Source organism: Astyanax mexicanus, chromosome 10 (genome assembly GCF_023375975.1).
Source record: "Astyanax mexicanus isolate ESR-SI-001 chromosome 10, AstMex3_surface, whole genome shotgun sequence".
NCBI classification, from domain to species: domain Eukaryota; kingdom Metazoa; phylum Chordata; class Actinopteri; order Characiformes; family Acestrorhamphidae; genus Astyanax; species Astyanax mexicanus.
In genome coordinates, this window is record NC_064417.1 from 50,126,657 (window position 1) to 50,148,024 (window position 21,368).

Here is a 21,368-nt window from a genome sequence, read left to right on the forward strand (position 1 = left end):
GTTTGTACACTGAATTTTGCACTATTTCCACGTATATATACACATATTAGTGCATCTCCAAAAAAATAGAATATCATTGATAAGTTACTTTATTTCAGTAATTTAGTTCAAAATGCGAAATGTTATATAGATTAGTATTATACACAGAGTGATCTATTTTAAGTGTTTATATCTTTTATTGTTGATGATTATGAAGCTTACAGCCCAATGAAAACCCAAAAATCAGTGTCTCAGAAAATGTGAATATTATATAAGACCAATTGGTACTTTTGGCAGTGTGGGCAGTGTGCCAAGTCCTGCTGGAAAATAAAATCTGCATCTCCATAAAAGTTGTCAGTAGAAGAGGGAAGCATGAAGTGCTGTAAGATTTTGCAGGAAAACAAAACTGCACTGACTTTAGACTTGATAATAAAACACAGTGGATCAACACCAGCAGATGACAGACATGTCTCTATATAATAAAGTTGATGAGTTTCACATTTTGAACTGAATTACTGAAATAAAGTAACTTTTCAATAATATTCTATTTTTTGAGATGCATCTGTATATATATATATATATATATATATATATATATATATATATATATATATATATATATATATATATATATAAATAATAAAAATCTTACCCTGTGTATTCCGTTCCTGCCATACCCTGGTAAAGACGCTGATTTGGAAATGTAATCTGAAAATGAACAAACACAGAACAAATCTCATCTCAATTTACAGCATTTTTCAGTATTTAAATGCTGCAGTGAGCACTAGAGGGCGGCATGATACAGTAATACAGCAAAGCACCTCTTTCACTTCTCCCACCAAACCCTCACCTTAACCTACAGCTCCCACATCTCCTATACAGAGAATATATAACCCAAACTAGTATAAATAACCCTAGAAATGTGCATTTTTTTTTTAGCAATAAAGACTTCATCTGTTGGGTATGCAGGTTTAGCAGCATTTCTATTCTATAATTTCTTCTATATTTGACAAAGTCAAATATGACAAAGTTGTGTGGTTTGTGTGTCTGTGTAAATGAAGCAAATTAGTGCATTTGATGTAAAAATATATCTTTAATTCCGAACTGGACCTCCTCAATATGATTTGAGGCAATGTGACACTGTCTGGACGATCAAATCGGAATTCATTCGGCTTTCATGACAAAGAGAATGAAAAATAATATTATGAGTATAGTAAAAAGAGGGTAAAAAGGATAAAAGCAGTGATTGAGTGCTTCAGTGGCATGAAACAATAAGCAAACACACAGTAAAGGCGAGCAGTTACTCACCGTTTTCCGCTGGGTAGGGCGCCTGAGGAGCTGAAAAAGAAAGAAAGGCAGAAATATGAGGCTTCCCCACAATAATGACTTACAAACCATGCAAATAATCTACTGTATTGTTCTGACTATAAAGTGCACCGGATTATAAGGCACATTAAGTGACACTAGTAAGGATGGTGAGCGGCTAATGCTAACGCTAATGCTGCTGAACCTAGCCTTAGATCACAACCTAGCCTGTGATCACATTTCTGTAAAGCTGCTTTGTGACAACATCAGTTGTAAAAAGCGCTATACAAATACATTTGATGATTTGATTCTGTACTTCAGTGGAGTGACTTTACGGCTCCTTAATTCCTGACTGGTAGAATTCATACATAAGGTGATTATAAAGTGCACTGTCAAGAGAGAGAGAGAGAGAGAGAGAGAGAGAGAGAGAGAGAGAGAGAAAGTAATCTACTGACAGCATTTCATCCAAATAAAACAATGCAGCGTATTAATTTCAATAGAGAGAACTGCCGCATGCTGTGGCGCATGCTGGGTTGTGTTGCACTAAACCTAGTTGCACCAATAAGCAAAAAAGTTCAGCAGAGCTCAACTTTATTCAAGTGAATAAATATGGTTTCATAGAATCATAGATACGATGAGGTTGATTAAAAAATGATAAAAATCCTAAACTTATGATTGACTATATCTGTTGCTTCTTTTGAATAATAAAAAAAAAACAGAGAGCCAAGAGATCGACAACAAACTGCGACATACGTTGAAGAAAAGTGCATGTGGACACGTACAGTAACCCTGGTTTTAATCACAGTTTTCATGCATCTTGGCATCATATTCTCCTCCACCAGTCTTACACACTGCTTTTGGTTGATTTATGCCTTTACTCCTGGACCAAATATTTAAGTGGGAACAATTATTTGCTAAGGTTACTAGTGTTTGTGTGGAGCATCTTTTCATTGCTTGACCTGGTGGAGTGACCTTGTCATCAGTAACCCAGGGTTCAAACCTCTGAGCCACTGCTACCCCCTAAAGTCAGCACCTGTAAACCTATAGGGAAGGGCTACGGACATGCTGAAGAAAGGGAGGACAATAGATAAAGAAAGAGAAAGCGAGAAAGACAGAGAAGGAGAGAGAAAGGAGGAAAAATTCCAGCTGCTTTGTGTAGCCCCCCATGAGAGACACCAAAATAGAAATGAGGAGAACGGCCCGCACACGAGCAAGGAGAGAGAGAGAGAGAGAGAGAGTAAGCAAAACGAGTATCTGAGTATACACAGTCAAACACAAGCCAATCGCTTTGTGCTGGAGTGTAATTGGGTCAGGGCCAACACAGAATCACGAATCACTGCTGTACTACAAAGAAATCCACTGTCATAACTGTTAGTACTATCACACCATCTCTCTATCTCCCACTACCTCTATCTTTCTGTTTCTCTATCTCTATCTCTCTGTGCCCCTCCCCCTTTTCCCCTCCAGGGATGTGAGCTGGTAATAAACAAAGCAAAACGCACATTTTCTGCTTCATTGCTCCAGGTATGGAAAGGTCACTGACTACTACACTGCAAGTGTGAGAAACAGAGAACAGTGTCGAGAGAGAACAGGAGAGAGAGAGAGAAAGAGCTTTCAATCCATATACTCTCTATACTACCCTATACTAGTCTATAGTCCTTATACTATCCTATACTAGCCTATACTCCCTATACTACCCTATACTAGCCTATACTCCCTATATTACCCTATACTAGTCTATAGTCCTTATACTATCCTATACTAGCCTATACTCCCTATACTACCCTATACTAGCCTATACTCCCTATACTACCCTATACTAGCCTATACTCCCTATACTACCCTATACTAGCCTATACTCCCTATACTACCCTATACTAGCCTATACTCCCTATATTACCCTATACTCCCTATACTACCCTATACTAGCCTATACTCCCTATACTACCCTATACTAGTCTATAGTCCTTATACTATCCTATCTTAGCATATCCTCCCTATACTACCCTATACTAGTCTATACTCCCTATACTACCCTATACTAGTCTATACTCCCTATACTACCCTATACTAGCCTATACTCCCTATACTACCCTATACTAGCCTATACTCCCTATACTACCCTATACTAGCCTATACTCCCTATACTACCCTATACTAGCCTATACTCCCTATACTACCCTATACTAGCCTATACTCCCTATACTACCCTATACTAGCCTATACTCCCTATATTACCCTATACTAGTCTATAGCCCTTATACTATCCTATCTTAGCATATACTCCTTATACTACCCTATACTAGCCTATACTCCCTATATTACCCTATACTAGTCTATAGTCCTTATACTATCCTATCTTAGCATATACTCCCTATACTACCCTATACTAGCCTATACTCCCTATATTACCCTATACTAGTCTATAGTCCTTATACTATCCTATCTTAGCATATACTCCCTATACTACCCTATACTAGCCTATACTCCCTATACTCCCTATACTACCCTATACTAGCCTATACTCCCTATACTCCCTATACTACCCTATACTAGCCTATACTCCCTTATCTTAGAATATACACCCTATACAACCCTATACTACCATACTATACTCCTTATACTACCCTAAACTGGCATACACTCCTTATACAACCCTCTCTTAGCCTATGCTCCTTTTACTACCCTAAACTATCCTATACTCCTTATACTACCCTATCTTAACATATACTCCCAAAACTACCCTATGATAGCATATACTCCTTATACAACCTTATCTTAGCATATACTCCCCATACTACCCTGTACCACCCTATACTACCCTATACTCCTTATACAACCTTATCTTAGCATCTACTCCCTATACCCTTACATACTAGCCTATACTCCTTATACTACCCTACCTTAGCATATACTCCCTATACTACCCTATAATAGCCCCGCACCCCTACTACCTACCTTACTTAGCCTATACTCCTAATATTATCCTACACTCTTTATACTACCCTCTCTTAGCATATGCTCCCTCAACTATCATATACTAGCCTATAGTCTTTTTACTAACCCATCTTAATATATACTCCCTTTACTATCCTATACTCCTTATACAACCCTCTTAACATATACTACCTATACTACTGTATACTCAGTGTTGGGAAGTAACGGATTACATGTAACGGCGTTACGTAATCAGATTACAAATTATGAGTAACTGTAATCCGTTACAGTTACTGCTTCAGTAAGTGGTAATCAGATTACAGTTACTCTGCTAAAATAAAAGGGTTACATTGCGGTACTTTCCTATTTTTGCTCTTCCAATCCAACACTGACAAAACGCAAATAACATTTTGCGGTGAATACGCTCTGATATGACAGGGAAGGAGGGGCAGCGGCTCACAGCGGCTCCACGCTCACACAACGAGACGAAATTAACTGACATTTTGGTCAACGAATAAAAACGAGACGAAAATGTTTGGCAGGGACGAAATCCAATCAGAACTGATTTAGGTCTGTGAAAGGTAGGGACCAGTTAGGAAGAGATCCAATCACTGCTACTTTAGCGAAGGTGGAGTACCCGCCTCTCCTGCAGCAGCGCCGCGCGGAATTAAACTGTCGATACGGAGCTCGACTGGAAGTTAACTCCACAGTGTACAGCAGGGAGAGAGAGAGAGAGGGGCGATATATTTCTCTTTTGACGTCGCGAAAAACAAGATAACGTGTAAACCGCGTGGAGCGACTCCATCTCCGGTAAAAACACCACTAATCTTTCAGCTTCTGCAGACCAGAGTCACACAGATCTCCATGCAGAGATCCGCGTTTTAATACTGATGTTATTTCATGAGCTGATGTGTTTAACTCGGCAGTGCACTAAAACACAGAACTGATACAGAACCCTAACTCATTAAGATCCGATCATCTGTTTAGTCTCACAGTGGGAAAGATATAGCTAGTGTTAAATCAGCAGCAGGTCAGAAAGGAACTCAATAATATAACGAAAATAAAACAATAAAATAAGTGAATCTATGAACCCAAAAGTCTGTGTAAAGTTCCTTACAGCACTTTCTCATAAGTTTCTCACTTTAACTCATGAAGTCTCTCAGTACATCCTGAGAGCATCTCTACAGCACAGTGTGTGAAGGTGTGTTCATTTATAGACTGTAGCTCCAGTAGGTGTGCTGGGTTAGTGCTGGAGATAAAACTAGATCCTTTAAAAGTTTTTGCATCTACAGCTCTGTTTAAACTATAATTAAACTATTCAGATGTTTTATGACCTGATTTCTAGAGCAAAATTTTAAATGTAAAATATGTATAGTCACACACCTATAATAATAATAATAATAATAATAATAATAATATACATTAAATCATATATAAATATATTTCACTTTCAAACATTAACAATATTACTCAATTGGTTATTAAACGTTTCATTTCGTGTACGTGTATAGTTAATAATTCAAGGGAACTGATGAAAAATCATTTACATTTACACCCTTTACATTTTAGTCGACTAAATTTACTGTAATTTTAGTCGACTATATTCTTATGACATTAAGTCGACTAAAACTAAAAACATTTCAGATGACTAAATTGTGACTAAAACTAAATACTATTTTCGTCACAAGACTATGACTAAGACTAAATCACAATTTGTTGTCAAAATTAACACTGGAGGCAAACCTGCAAATAGATAGCTTACAGTTGTTGTTACATTGTTTGGTTTTAAATGGTTTTATCATCAATTTATAGAAGTGTTTTATAAAATTGTTTGATGAAATGGTTTCATAAGTATTTTTATAGAGTGATTGAAAAGGCTGTTTTATTTGTTTATCTATTTGCTACATTCATTCAGGCTTAAAAAAATGACAATATTTAAAGTAATCCAAAGTAATCAGATTACGTTACTCACTTGAAGTAATGTAACTGATTACGTTACAAATTACATTTTGAGTGATGTAATCAGTAATCTGTAAGGGATTACATTTTAAAAGTAACCTTCCCAACACTGTGTATACTCTTTATACTACCCTATCTTAGCATATACTTCTTATACCAGCCTATACTCCTTATACAAACCTATCCTAGCATATTTTCCACATGATATCATATACTAGTTCTTATACTACACTATCTAAGCATATACTCCCCTTATACTACTCTATACTAGCATACTTTCCCTATACTGCCATACTATCTTAATGTATACTCCCTATACTAGCCTACACTCTTTATACAACCCTTACTTAGAGTATATTCCCTATACTACCCTATATTCCCTACTATATTCTATATTCGTTCTATTCCCTTCTACTTCTAATACTATCCTCTCTTAAAATATACTCCTTACGCTATCCTATACTAGCCTATTCTTATTATACAACCCTCTCTTAGCCTATACTCCCTATACCAGCCTATACTCCTTATACAAACCTATCCTAGCATATTTTCCCCATGATATCATATACTAGTTCTTATACTACACTATCTAAGCATATACTGCCCTTATACTACTCTATACTAGCATACTTTCCCTATACTGCCATACTATCTTAATGTATACTCCCTATACTACACTCTAAGAAATTGTCACGTCTGGTGCTGTTAGCTCCTCTGTCCCTTCCACACCCAGCTCTAACGGAGGTTCTCAGGTTAACAACTACACTACCCAGAATGCACCACCCGCTGACATCACGCATTCACCTGATCACGTGACACCTCACCTGCTTCCACCAGGAAGCCCCGAATACTGATTACTGGCACTATAAAGGTGCACGCCAAACAGACTTCATCGCCGCGTATTGTAGGTTATCCTCATACAAAGCGTTACATATCTCTTGTCTCAGTTTACTTTGTGTATGACCTTGCTTTTTGTTTCTCGACGCCGATTCTTGCCTCTGCCTTTGATGTTGGATTGTTTGTGTATGACCTGGACTGTACTTTCACCACCGCCTCTTGGATTATCTCTGATACTGGATTGCTTGTGTATGAACTCTGGACTGTCTCTCGTTTATGGTATGGTTTTGTCTGCATTGCTCTGTCTACTGGTGATCACCCTTGTTTTTGTATCGACCCTGATTTCATCTGTTTATTATCATAATAAACACATTTTGTTTTTATCAGTATCTGCGCTTGTCTGCTATTCTGTTCTGACCATGACAGAATACGCGGCCGAACTAAATCAGATAGCAGATACTGAGGCTATTAGATCTGGTTTAGCCAACCAGGGGAGGCTACTCGGTCAGCACCAGCAAACGCTCGCTGGTGTGACCCAAGCTGTTTCTGAGCTAGCCCGCCAGCAAACCACGCAGCAGCAACAACTAGCTGAGCTGTTAGCTCACCTCAGAGGCGTAACTGAGCCTAGCCCTAGCCCGTTAGCTGCCCCCAGTATGCCCAACGCTAACTCTTCTGTGCCTGGATTTTCTGTCTCTAAACCGGAGTTGTTTGATGGGGATCCGGAAAAATGCAGCGGTTTTTTTTTACAATGCTCCGTGTTTTTCAGTAATTCACCGCCTACAACCGATAAAGCTAAGATCGGTTTCATTATCTCACGGCTTTCTGGTAAGGCACTCGAGTGGGCTACAGCTATTTGGGAAGACCTTTCTGGGGCTAGTTACACTGACTTTTTGGCTACTTTCCGCTCAGTTTTTGATCATTCGCGTTATGGACAGTCTAATGGAGAACTTTTGCTGGCTCTTAAGCAAGGTCAGAAGCCGGTGGCTTCCTACGCTCTGGAGTTTCGCACTCTCGCGGCTGGTAGTGGGTGGAATAACGCTGCGTTGATCAACGTGTTTAGATGCGGACTTAATCCAGATATACAGAGGGAATTAGCCTGCAGAGATGATTCCCTGACCCTGGATCAGCTCATTTCACTGTCGATCCGGTTGGATCAACTTCTCTCGCGCCGACCCAAGATCAGTCCTCGCACTCAACACACTTCTGTGTCTCTGCCCCGCGCTCCCACTCCAGAGAAAGCTGCGCTGCCTGCCCCAGAGCCCATGGATATCCAGAAAACCCGGCTAACTCCTGAGGAGCGGCAGCGACGAATCCAGCTTCGCCTATGCCTTTATTGTGGAGAGGCCGGGCATTTCAAGGCTGAGTGTGGTCTCCTGACCCGACCTGTGAAAGCTCCAGCCCTGGGACAGCGCGTGGAGTGCTCTCCACGCACTAACGTGGATCGTAAGCACATCACAATCCTTCGCTCTAAATGTTTTTCTTTGCCTGTTAATATTGTGTTACCTACTGGTATGCTCTCTGTCCCAGCGCTTGTAGATTCCGGGTCGGAGGGGAACTTCATCAGTCAGGACCTAGTTAAGGAGCATGGAGTGCCCACCAGAGAACTTCTACGTCCATTAGCCATCCATGCTGTTGATGGAAAGACTGTCCGCTCCAAGCCGGTTACCCTGCAGACTCTGCCCATCACTCTACAAGCCAGCGCTCTTCACTTTGAGGAACTACCACTTTTCGTGCTTCCCTGCACCGAGCATCCAGTTATCCTGGGCATGCCATGGCTGAAGACCCACGATCCCACTGTCTCCTGGCGCGATGGGGATATCACGGTTTGGTCTACTCACTGTCATGAACATTGTTTAGCTCTGGATAGTTTAGTTATTCAGTCAACTTCTGTAGAGAGTCCTGAAGTTTCTGATCCTATTGTTATACCCCCTGAATATTCAGATTTTTTAGAAGTGTTTAGCAAAGAGAATGCTACTAAATTGCCTCCGCATCGTTCTTATGACTGTGCCATTGACCTAGTGGAGGGTGCCACCCTACCCAAAGCTAGGGTCTACCCCCTTACTTTAGATGAGGAGAAAGCTATGAATGATTACGTTACCGAAGCGTTAGCTCAAGGTTTCATTCGGCCGTCGAAGTCCCCTGTCGGTTCTGGGTTCTTCTTTGTGAAGAAAAAGGACGGGGGACTGAGACCTTGTATAGATTATAGAGGGTTGAATGCTATAACTAAAAAATTTGCCTACCCATTGCCTCTCATTCCTAGTGCACTCGAGCAACTACGCACGGCCTCTTACTTCACCAAACTCGATCTCCGCAGTGCATATAATCTTATCCGCATTAGGGAGGGGGACGAGTGGAAAACAGCGTTTACCACTACTAATGGCCACTATGAGTATCAAGTTATGAGCTATGGTCTCGCTAACGCCCCCGCCGTTTTTCAGTCATTTATGAATGACGTATTCAGGGACATGATTGGGAAATACGTAACACTTTTTATAGACGACATTTTGATCTATTCCCCCGATCTTGAATCACATGTCAAGCACGTTCGTTCTGTTCTCCAAAAGCTGTTAGATAACAACCTTTATGCTAAAGCCGAGAAATGCGAGTTCCACCTTCAGAGAGTCGCATTTCTCGGCTATGTCATCAGCTCCCAAGGAGTTCTTATGGATGATTCGAAGGTAGATGCCGTTACTAGTTGGCCTGTTCCCCAATCTATCAAGGACCTCCAACGCTTTTTAGGATTCGCGAATTTTTACAGGCGTTTCATACGCAACTTTAGTGCCATAGCAGCCCCCCTTACAGCGCTAACTAAGAATGCCACCAAAGTTCTTAAGTGGTCTCCTGAAGCTGACAAGGCTTTCCAAGAGTTAAAAGCCGCCTTTGTTTCTGCCCCCATCCTCAAACATCCTAATCCGGATCTACCTTTTGTTGTTGAAGTTGATGCTTCTAATACTGGCATTGGTGCAGTACTCTCCCAACGCAGCGGTTCACCGCCCAAATTACATCCCGTAGCTTTCTTCTCAAGGAAAATGTCACCTGCGGAGCGTAATTATGGGATAGGGGATAGAGAGTTGCTGGCTGTAAAACTAGCTCTAGAAGAGTGGCGTCACTGGCTGGAAGGTGCTGCACACCCATTCACCGTTCTCACAGATCACAAGAATCTAGAGTATCTCCGTACAGCTAAACGCCTAAACCCCCGTCAAGCTCGTTGGTCATTGTTTTTCTCCCGTTTTAATTTTTCTATTTCATTTCGTCCTGGTAACCGTAATACTAAGGCTGATGCCTTATCCCGTGTTTTTAGTTCCCCAGACGACACATGCCACGCTTCCGAACCCGAACCCATTCTGCCACCCACTGTTAAAGTAGCAGCTATTAGATGGGAACTAGACGATCTCATTCAGAGAAGTCAAGTTAACACACGAATTCCGGAGGGTTGCCCTCCTCACAAGATTTATGTACCTGAACAGTTTCGCGATCAGCTCATTGGCTGGGCACATGCTGCCCTTACTTCCGGTCATCCAGGTGTTACACGCACACTACAATTAATCTCAGCTCGGTACTGGTGGGAAACCATGCGAGCTGACGTTCAAACCTTCGTAGTTTCTTGTTCAGTCTGCGCACAGTGCAAAACACCCAAAACCCTTCCAGCCGGTAAGCTATGTCCCCTGCCTGTTCCTGAACGACCATGGTCACATATTGCTGTAGACTTTGTTACTGATTTACCTGAATCTGAAGGTTACACAACTATCCTTACAGTGGTAGACAGATTTTCTAGGGGAGTTAAGTTTATCCCTTTTCCTGCACTTCCTACTGCTCTTCAGACCGCCCAAGCTATATACACACACATTTTCAGACATTATGGGGTCCCGGAGGACATTTTGTCAGATAGAGGTCCTCAATTTACTTCTCGGGTATGGAAATCATTTTTTGAACATTTGGGTGTACACGTGAGTCTCACTTCTGGGTTTCACCCCACTAGTAATGGTCAGTGTGAGAGAGTAAACCAAGAGTTGGGAAAGTTTCTAAGGTTATACTGTTTCAAGCATGCTTCTGAGTGGTCACAATATTTGATTTGGGCTGAAATAGCCCAAAACTCCTTAACTAACTCCACGTCTGGTCTCACTCCCTTTCAGTGCATTCTGGGTTATCAGCCTCCGTTAGCTCCGTGGACAGCGTCGTCCACTGAGATTCCCGCTGTTGACGACTGGATGAAGCGGAGTGAGCAGGTGTGGGAGGAGACGCATCAGCAGATCTCGGAAGTCTTACGGAAATATAAGGAGCAGTCCGACAGACACCGTGGTACCACCCCCCAATACCAACCCGGAGACAGGGTGTGGTTGTCGACCCGGGACTTGAGGTTTGAGGGGGCCTGTAGGAAACTGCTGCCTAAGTATATTGGCCCATTTAAGGTGTTGTCTCAGGTTAACGAGGTGACTTATAAGATTGAGTTGCCAGCTCAGTACAGAGTGCATAACTCGTTCCACGTTTCTCTGCTCAAGCCTCTTGTCCCAGGTCCGCTTGCTGAGGGTGTTCCAGATGACGTGCCGCCTGCGGCTGTGGAGGGGGAGGATTCGTCTACCTATGCGGTTCGAGAGGTGTTGGATTCACGCAGGCGTGGCGGTGTGCTCCAGTACCTCATAGACTGGGAGGGTTACGGCCCTGAGGAGCGTTGCTGGGTTGCCGCTGGTGACGTGCTGGATCCTGCTCTACTGGCCGAATTTCATGCCCGTCACCCTAGTAAGCCTGCTCCTAGACCCCGTGGGCGTCCCAAGCGCTCACTCTCTTCTTCGGCTCCGGTACGTAGGGGTTCCCAGTCTCGCAACCCCCGCCTGCCCGGCACCTCTGAGGCTACGCCTGGTCCTCCCGCCGGTACTCCCTGCCCGTCGGGTGGACGTCGTCGTGGTCGTCCCCGTTCCGGCTCCGTTCCGACTCCCTTGGGGGGAGGTACTGTCACGTCTGGTGCTGTTAGCTCCTCTGTCCCTTCCACACCCAGCTCTAACGGAGGTTCTCAGGTTAACAACTACACTACCCAGAATGCACCACCCGCTGACATCACGCATTCACCTGATCACGTGACACCTCACCTGCTTCCACCAGGAAGCCCCGAATACTGATTACTGGCACTATAAAGGTGCACGCCAAACAGACTTCATCGCCGCGTATTGTAGGTTATCCTCATACAAAGCGTTACATATCTCTTGTCTCCGTTTACTTTGTGTATGACCTTGCTTTTTGTTTCTCGAGGCCGATTCTTGCCTCTGCCTTTGATGTTGGATTGTTTGTGTATGACCTGGACTGTACTTTCACCACCGCCTCTTGGATTATCTCTGATACTGGATTGCTTGTGTATGAACTCTGGACTGTCTCTCGTTTATGGTATGGTTTTGTCTGCATTGCTCTGTCTACTGGTGATCACCCTTGTTTTTGTATCGACCCTGATTTCATCTGTTTATTATCATAATAAACACATTTTGTTTTTATCAGTATCTGCGCTTGTCTGCTATTCTGTTCTGACCATGACAGAAATATAAGTACAGATTTGTACTTAAAAGAGTACAAAGCTTGTCGCTGGGGCTGTACCTTATATTGAGGCACAAAAAAGTACCTTTCAGTGAAAGTCCTTTTTTGTACCCATGGTTTTTGTGGCAGTAAAGATCATAAAGATTATAAACATTATCATCAACTAAATATGGCTCAAAAACTTCAAATAAAAAAATGTGCAATTTAAATACATATTGTTCATTAGTACAGTGATGCAGAATACTGAATGTACCCTTTGGCTGGTTAAATGGTACAAATTTGTACTTATTGCTGTTAGAAATTACTTTGTACTTCAGAGGGAACAAATCTGACCCTGTAAAGACCAATATTGTACCTTTGAGGGTACAATTATAAAGAGTGTACCTTCGAGTACAAAAAAGTACTCGTATCGTACCTCTGTTTTTTAGAGTGTACCTTACACTCTACCCCTATATTCTACCCTAAACTACACTACCCTATACTCCGTATGCTCCACCTGAGAGTCCATCTTGACCAAATCAATGGTGATTCTAATCGTTTGTTCTCACAATTCCCACAGTTCTCACAGTAGTTGGTGAAAACTGATTGTGCAATGCTCTCCCAGTACTGTCTAGTATGTTTGTACTCCCAGAGGTGTGGTGACCATCATCAGGGTCTCTGTATTCTGCTTGTTTTAATGCTGTTTCAATCTATATTTCTAATGTCATCTATATTTAATCTTGTGCATTATTTTTCTAAACATATGGATGAAATTATGGCAACTGAGGGTGACAGGTATCTGAAAGATGACACTCATTCTCTTCAGAGTAGCTTGTATAGAGTTTATTCCGCAGTAACTCTGTTTACTCGGCTCATGATCTCACTGTTGGTGTGAGCTGAACTCTGTCCTGCAGTGTACTGTAATGTGTGCTGCGTTTTCACTGAGCGTGATGAGATGGCACAGAGCCAGGCCTTCATCGACTGCAGAGCCTTCAAACTATGCATCTGTACCACTGACCTACACACTGCCTTCCCTACAGTATCAGTCGAAAGTTTGGACACATCTTTAATTCATTGGATTTTCATTATTTTAAAATGTTCTGCATTGTAGATTAATACTAAAGTAATCCAAACTAAATCTGCTGGATTTTCTCAGTCAGATTTATGAAGTAGAGTCCCCTGGAATTCAGGCTTTCAGTTAACAGCTGTGCTGAACTCATCAAAAGTTAATTACTTGAATTTATTGTTTCTGTATGTGTTTGAGAGCATCAGTTGTAAAGTAGTGAAGAGGTAAAGTTGATATACAGTCGAAAGCTCTATTTGAGTACACTTAAACACTAAGGTAACACAGCTCTGCACCTGTAATAGTACTGCTCATGCTCCCTATAGAGAACCACACGAGGGATTTACCACAACAATGGAAAATCTGCTTTACGAGCTTCAGCTGTGACCCACAAACATCATGAAGTAATAGTAGTAAGGCATTCACATTGTTAAAGAAATATTTGTTATTTTTTGTCCTTAGAAGAAATCAAATTACCCCAATGCTGCAGTATTTTAAACTGTATGAATTCTTCTTGATGATTTTATAATACTACCCTGTACTACATGAGCATGCATTTTATTAATGCATTCAATTAACCTCATTTACAAGATAGCATCTCACAACTTACACAAGTAGCTAGTTCTACCCATTCAGCTGCTACTCATCATCACAGCGCTAACGCTCGGAGGAAAGCGCAGCGACTCGGTTCTGATACATCAGCTCACAGACGCAGCCTTGTGCTGATCCACATCACCCTAGGAGTGATGAGAAGAAAAACCACTATCTACTGTACCCACCCAGAGAGAGCAAGACCAATTGTGCTCTCTCAGGGCTCTGGCATCTGATAGCAAGCTGCATGACTGGGATTCAACTCGAAACAGCGATTTCCTAATCATAGCGGCAGGACTTTAGTCCTGTAAAACACTCGGTTTGAACCTCATTTCAGTCATAAATCAGTATCTAATAAAGTTATGATTTTTAAGATTACAGGTTTTGCAATACCAGTGATGTTCTGTTTCTCTAACCCCACCCTTATGCAGCATCGCTGAGTGGCATCACAGTGCTAACGCTCGGAAGAAAAGCGCAGCGACTCGGTTCTGATACATCAGCTCACAGACGCAGCCTTGTGCTGATCCACACCACCCTAGGAGTGATGAGGGGAGGGAGAAGAGCGGCATATACTGTACCCACCCAGAGAGAGCAAGGCCAATTGTGCTCTCTCAGGGCTCCAGCAGCTGATGGCAAGCTGTATGACTAGAATTCGAACCAGTGATCTTCTGACTGAACCTCTCGGCATTTCAGTCATAAATTTGTGTGAATAACTGAATTATGGCACCATAACCTCTTCTATAAGGTTATGATTTTAGTGATACCAGGTAGGGGTGGGTGATATGACCCTACAAAATATCACAATATTCCATGGTATTTTCCAGATTGCAACAATATGAAAATGACCTTTTTTTTATATTGTATATGATATGATATGGCACCCCCCTAACTGAGATACTAAAAAATACAAGAATTCAAATCAGATTTGTAACAGAAGTCAATGGAACATCTCATGATGAATCGCATGATACTAATAATAATTCACTACAAATATCTTCATATATCCAGGATTAAAGTCAAATAAATGATACTGCACAGATATAATCTCTAGTCCAGGGGTGTCCAAACTTTTTTTGTTGGGTGCCAGAAGGAGAAATATATTTGAAGTCACGGGCCACAGACTCTGTAATAAAACCGCTTTTAGACTCTTCGGCCTATTTTTCTGCGCTAGAAACGCGAACCCTCTCCACTTTTAGACTCTTCGGACCATTTTTTTGCGCTAGAAATGCGCACTCTCTCCACTTTTAGACTCTTTGGCCTGTTTTTTTGTGCTAGAAATGCGCAATCTCTCCACTTTTAGACTCTTCGGACCATTTTTTTGTGCTAGAAATGCGCACTCTCTCCACTTTTAGACTCTTCGGACCATTTTTTTGTGCTAGAAATGCACACTCTCTCCACTTTTAGACTCTTTGGCCTGTTTTTTTGCACTGGAAATGCGCACTCTCTCCGCTTTTAGACTCTTCGGCCCATTTTTCTGCGCTAGAAATGCGCACCCTCTCCGCTTTTAGACTCTTCGGACCATTTTTCTCTCCACTTTTAGACTCTTTGGCCTGTTTTTTTTTGTGCTAGAAATGCGCACTCTCTCCACTTTTAGACTCTTCGGACCATTTTTTTGTGCTAGAAATGCGCACTCTCTCCGCTTTTAGACTCTTTGGCCTGTTTTTTTTTGCACTGGAAATGCGCACTCTCTCCACTTTTAGACTCTTCTGACCATTTTTTTGTGCTAGAAATGCACACTCTCTCCACTTTTAGACTCTTTGGCCTGTTTTTTTGCACTGGAAATGCGCACTCTCTCCGCTTTTAGACTCTTCGGCCCATTTTTCTGCGCTAGAAATGCGCACCCTCTCCGCTTTTAGACTCTTCGGACCATTTTTCTCTCCACTTTTAGACTCTTTGGCCTGTTTTTTTTTGTGCTAGAAATGCGCACTCTCTCCACTTTTAGACTCTTCGGACCATTTTTTTGTGCTAGAAATGCGCACTCTCTCCGCTTTTAGACTCTTTGGCCTGTTTTTTTTTGCACTGGAAATGCGCACTCTCTCCACTTTTAGACTCTTCTGACCATTTTTTTGTGCTAGAAATGCACACTCTCTCCACTTTTAGACTCTTTGGCCTGTTTTTTTTGCACTGGAAATGCGCACTCTCTCCACTTTTAGACTCTTCGGACCATTTTTTTGCGCTAGAAATGCGCGCTCTCTCCACTTTTAGACTCTTTGGCCTGTTTTTTTGTGCTAGAAATGCGCACTCTCTCCGCTTTTAGACTCTTTGGCCTGTTTTTTTGTGCTAGAAATGCGCAATCTCTCCACTTTTAGACTCTTCTGACCATTTTTTGTGCTAGAAATGCGCACTCTCTCCGCTTTTAGACTCTTTGGCCCGTTTTTCTGCACTAAAACTTCACTCTCTCCGCTTTTAGACTCTTTGGCCTGTTTTTTTTGTGCTAGAAATGCACACTCTCTCCACTTTTAGACTCTTCTGACCATTTTTTGTGCTAGAAATGCGCACTCTCTCCGCTTTTAGACTCGTTGGCCCGTTTCTGACACCTAGCATTCAAACTTTGAATCTCACATTATGAAAAACCTGCTTAACGGCGGGCCAACTTTCATTCTATTTCTAAAATACCTCGCGGGCCGCTCCAAAAAAGGAAACGGGCCGCAAATGGCCCGCGGGCCGTAGTTTGGACACCCCTGCTCTAGCCTCTAGTAGATATATAATGGGAAAAGAGAACAGAGTGAATTTTTCTTTTGCTAAAAACAGTAAAAAACTAGTACCCTGATGTGATAATTAGGGATATGTGATATGGCGCCATATTTCAGGGTATAGTATCGTTCACCATATTCAAAAATGCAATATGATATGGCACACCCCTAATACCAGGTTTTGTAATACCAGTGATGCTCTGCTTCTCTAGCCCCGCCCCCTGCTGGAATAGAGGTTGTTGGGTAATAGTGATAATAGCAGCCCGTGTCACGGTGCTGTCCGTGTTTATCCTGTTTATCCAGCCCCTAGTGACACTGGTGACACAGATGACACAGCGATGCACAGACAGTGGCCCCGCCCCCTCCCCCGCGGGGAGGTACTCACTGCCGTTGATGGTGTTGTTGTAGCTCATGCTGTGCAGAGTCTCCTTGCTGCCGCTGCGGGAATTCCTCGCACTACCCCAGGGGTCGTTATCATAGGAACCGGAGCGGGCTTTCATCTCCTCCTTCAGGATCATCCTGCCGATCCCACCCTGAATCTGAGAGAGAGAGAGAGAGAGAGAGAGAGAGAGAGAAAGAGAGAGAAAGAGAGTATATTGATGAATTTAAGTGTGGATGTCTAGAAAGTAGGTACAGAAAAGTGGGTCAGCATGCCATCATTACTCACGGCAATAACAGCAATCGAAGACACACATGGAGTGCATTTACACACTGCACTTAAATATCCACTCATAATCAGATTATTACTGCAGTTATCTGATTATCCTTTCAAATACACATGTTAACAGCACACTCCAAGTAGATTAGATCAGAGTATGGTTTAAATAACAAGTGGGTGGCAACATACAGCTCTAAAAAAAATAAGAGAGCCTTTAAAAATTAGGATTTTCTTTGATTTTACCTAATTGAAAACTTCTGGAATATAATCAAGAGGAAGATGGATGACCACAAACCATCAAACCAAGCTGAACTGCTTGAATTTTTGCACCAGGAGTGTAAAGCATAAAATTATCCAAAAGCAGTGTGTAAGACTGGTGGAGGAGAACATTATGCCAAGATGCATAAAAAAAAACCTGTGATTAAAAAACAGGGTTATTCCACCAAATATTGATTTCTGAACTCTTAAAAACTCTTAAAACTATTAAAACAATATGAACGTTTTTTTTTAAGTCTAAAGGGAATGGAAAGTGACAAGCTGATTGTTTTTTTTTCACACAACGGCCATGATTAATTTATAACATTAGAATATGCCTTTTGTGCATTTTGAGATGTAGAAGGCATACTTTACCTGTCATTATGATAGCACAATGATGGCCTAAATCAAGCTGCACGGTGCTCGGCCTATAAATCGCTAAAATAAGAGCAATGCTAACAGTGCAGTAGCAATTCTAACAACGCAGTAGCAATGCTAAAGGCACTATACCAAGGCTAATGACACTGTAAATATGCTAACAGCAATGCTAATGCCAAGGTCTTTATATTGGGCATGGCTGGCAGGCATTTTCTCCAACACTGGCGTAGCGATGCTGCCCAAGGCCAATTCGACCATTTATAGTGGAACATGTCACTGTATAGGAAATGGGATAGACAGAAAGAGAGAGAGAGAGAGAGAGAGAGAGAGAGAGAGACGTACTCTTTGAAGGCCATGATTCCAACCATCCTCCTCCCCTCCTGACGAAAATCTTCTCCGTGGAACCCGTAAAGCTGAAAAAGACAGATAAACAGACAGATAAGACTAGATCATTGGTGCTTCAAAAGAATCATCAAACTCACGCCACAGTTATGTCTCCTAAATGATGATTCAGACCTTCCGTTATCTGTAATAAAAAGAAAGATGCTATTTGCGGGTTTTACAGCCAGCAAGAAAATGATCCTGCAACTTTGGATTTCTCCTCAGCTTTCAGTTATGAATTTCTGGATCTCTAGCTTACAAAATATAGTTAGATTGGAATATTTAACAGCTAAAATTAACAAAGCAAAATTTTCTACAGTTAGTAACTGGGAGAATTTTTATTTTTATTTTATCCAGGATTGTGTAGCTCTTTGATTTATTTGTTTCACATTTTCTTATTTGATGGCTCTTTTTTATAGTGTCTGTGTTAAATTTACTGCATGTGGTTGTCTGCACCCTTTTCCGCACCCTTTCCCCACCCCTATTATTAATAAATGTTTGTATAACAAATAAAAAGTTGATCACAAAAAAAAAAGAATCATCAAACAGTCTATAAGACTATTAGTAAATCAACATCGCTACTACCAAGTTTAGGAGCTGGGTTACTTTAATTTCATATTTTTTAGGTTGTTGAGTGTGGAATATGGAGCTAGACCATGACCCTATGATTAATTAAGATAATTTGTAGATGACTTTTGCACGTTTTTAACTGTGCAAGGGATACTTTTCCAGTCATTACGATAGCAAAGACACACTGAAACGCTCTACAGATTGCTAAAATAGGGCTCTCAGTCTTTCAGAAAAGAAAAAGTGTAATTAATCATGATTAATCACAGAATTCTTTTGTTGTTTTGCGTTACATCAGCAGAGAATCTGCCACCTACATTTCGGGGAGCTGGTGTACTGGTAGTACTCAGACTGGGAGTGCTGGTAGTGCTCTGGTGAGTAGGCTGTCGACAGCTTGGAGGACTGGAGCAGGTCTTCGCTCGTCTTGCTTTTCGTGGCTGAGTTGTGATTGTCTGCACAGAGAAGAGGTCGGAGAAATGATTACGACTGAAAAAGCATAAAGCATATCAGGACAATCAGCTTAAAGGGGACATGAAACACTTCAAGTATTTAGTTTAATTCACAAGATGTATTTTCACTCTAACAAATTTTATAAGTTTAACAGTTGTCAGTGAAGCGGAATTAAAATAATAAGCAATCTAAATGTCATTTTTTTAAGTAAGGGCAGCGCCATCTTGTCCCAGCGCTGAAAGTGACGTCACAAGGTTGGTTCTCGCACGCCTCACTACTATAATCTATGAGAATACCGTAATTTAGATCCTCAATAGATCATAAAATCCAAACCAAAACTCAATGCAGAGCGGGGGGCACTTTTGTATTGTCCCTGTGTGTAGTAATACTGGGAGTAGTGAATTTTAATAGGGTGAGGAATGAGAAATATTTACTTTCACTTTCATACCTTCAGCGGGGCTCGCAGCGCTGAAGCGTGAGAATCCTCCGGTTAGCTGCAACGCTAGGGGTTAGTGGCGAGCACTTTCTAGACCAGGACTATGTGAAGGAGAGGGGTTTGAGTCAGGAGCATTAGAGCCGGATAAATAAGCTGAAGTCCGAGGCTTTTTTCCTCCGTTTTTTATTTTTCCTCTGATCAGCTGGAATGTACAGACCGTCCGACTGATGGTAACGTTACTATGAGAGCAGCAGCTGTGAGCCGCACGGAACAACCCAAACAACGCGCTCACCCAGCAGAGCAGCGAGAGGTACCGTTACCGAAAATCTAGATAAGTTGACAATTTAAAGATAACATAGCTAGCGTTAGCTACTTAGCTAGCTATCTTATTCTAGGTAGCCAACGCTAGCTAACTAGCTAACACTAACTAGATGAAGCTAAGTACCCAGTAAGCATTCTAACTTCTAAACTGAACGGTTTATCAACCAAACAGCGCCTGGATGTTTCAATATCCACTTAAATCATGTTCGTTTCATTCAGTCTTAATGAACTCTGGACTTTGCATGTTAAATAGCTAAATGTATATAAAATAGCTGGTTAACTGGATGGCAGTAGGTTACCTGCTGTGGACGCGCTGCAGGTTTCTGCACGGCTCCACTTAGAGAGAGAATAAACACTCCCAAAACGTCTCGCTCTCAGAAAAGCATCTGAAAAGTTCTGCTCAGGTTTATACAGGAAATATCTCTGAGTAAATGCTCCATGTTAGCCTAGTTCAGCTTCGTCTTCATCCATAATCTCGACAAACAACAAGCTCTTTTCCTCTAGCTATATGCCTGGGATCTTAAACCAACCAACCTCGTGACGTCACCAGCGCTGCACGGGCAACATGGCGGCGCCCTAGCTCAAACATAACAAAAAATAAATATATTATAATTTAGTGTGTAAACATTTTATATAAAAAAAATCCCCCCCAAATAAATTCCATTATATTTAATACCTTAGAAAACTTGTACAAACTGAAATGTTTCATGTCCCCTTTAAAATATACTCCAGCATTTTCCATATTTATAGATATAAATATGAATATATGAGCCGCCACAGAGCAAATATTATTATTATTATTATTATTATTTGGGTAATGGGCGGTTATTCTCAGCACTGCAGTGATTAGCACTGATTAGCATGGTGGTGGTGGTGTATGAGGTGTTAGTGAGTGTTGTGCTGGTGGTACAGTATAAGTGGATCAGGTACAGCAGCAGTGCTGCTGGAGTTTTTAAACACTATGTTTAATCTCTCACTGACCTCCACTCCACTATTACACACTCCTACCTACACTAACTGCTCCACCCTAGATATAGATACATGTTTTGAGTTGGTGTC

General features: G+C 41.6%; 1 protein-coding gene across 5 annotated transcripts in view; it reads right to left on the minus strand.

Moving 5' to 3' along the window:
* ablim3 (actin binding LIM protein family, member 3) overlaps positions 1-21,368 on the minus strand; it is a 163,254-nt gene that overhangs the window by 10,418 nt on the left and 131,468 nt on the right. For all 5 annotated transcript variants that reach the window (XM_049483889.1, XM_049483888.1, XM_049483886.1 and 2 more), the window contains 5 exons: positions 19,420-19,554; positions 18,497-18,567; positions 17,249-17,402; positions 1,288-1,317; positions 632-687 (listed from right to left, as the gene is read on the minus strand). In XM_049483889.1, coding sequence (XP_049339846.1) covers positions 632-687; positions 1,288-1,317; positions 17,249-17,402; positions 18,497-18,567; positions 19,420-19,554 — 446 coding nt within the window. The remainder of the gene's footprint in view (positions 1-631; positions 688-1,287; positions 1,318-17,248; positions 17,403-18,496; positions 18,568-19,419; positions 19,555-21,368) is intronic.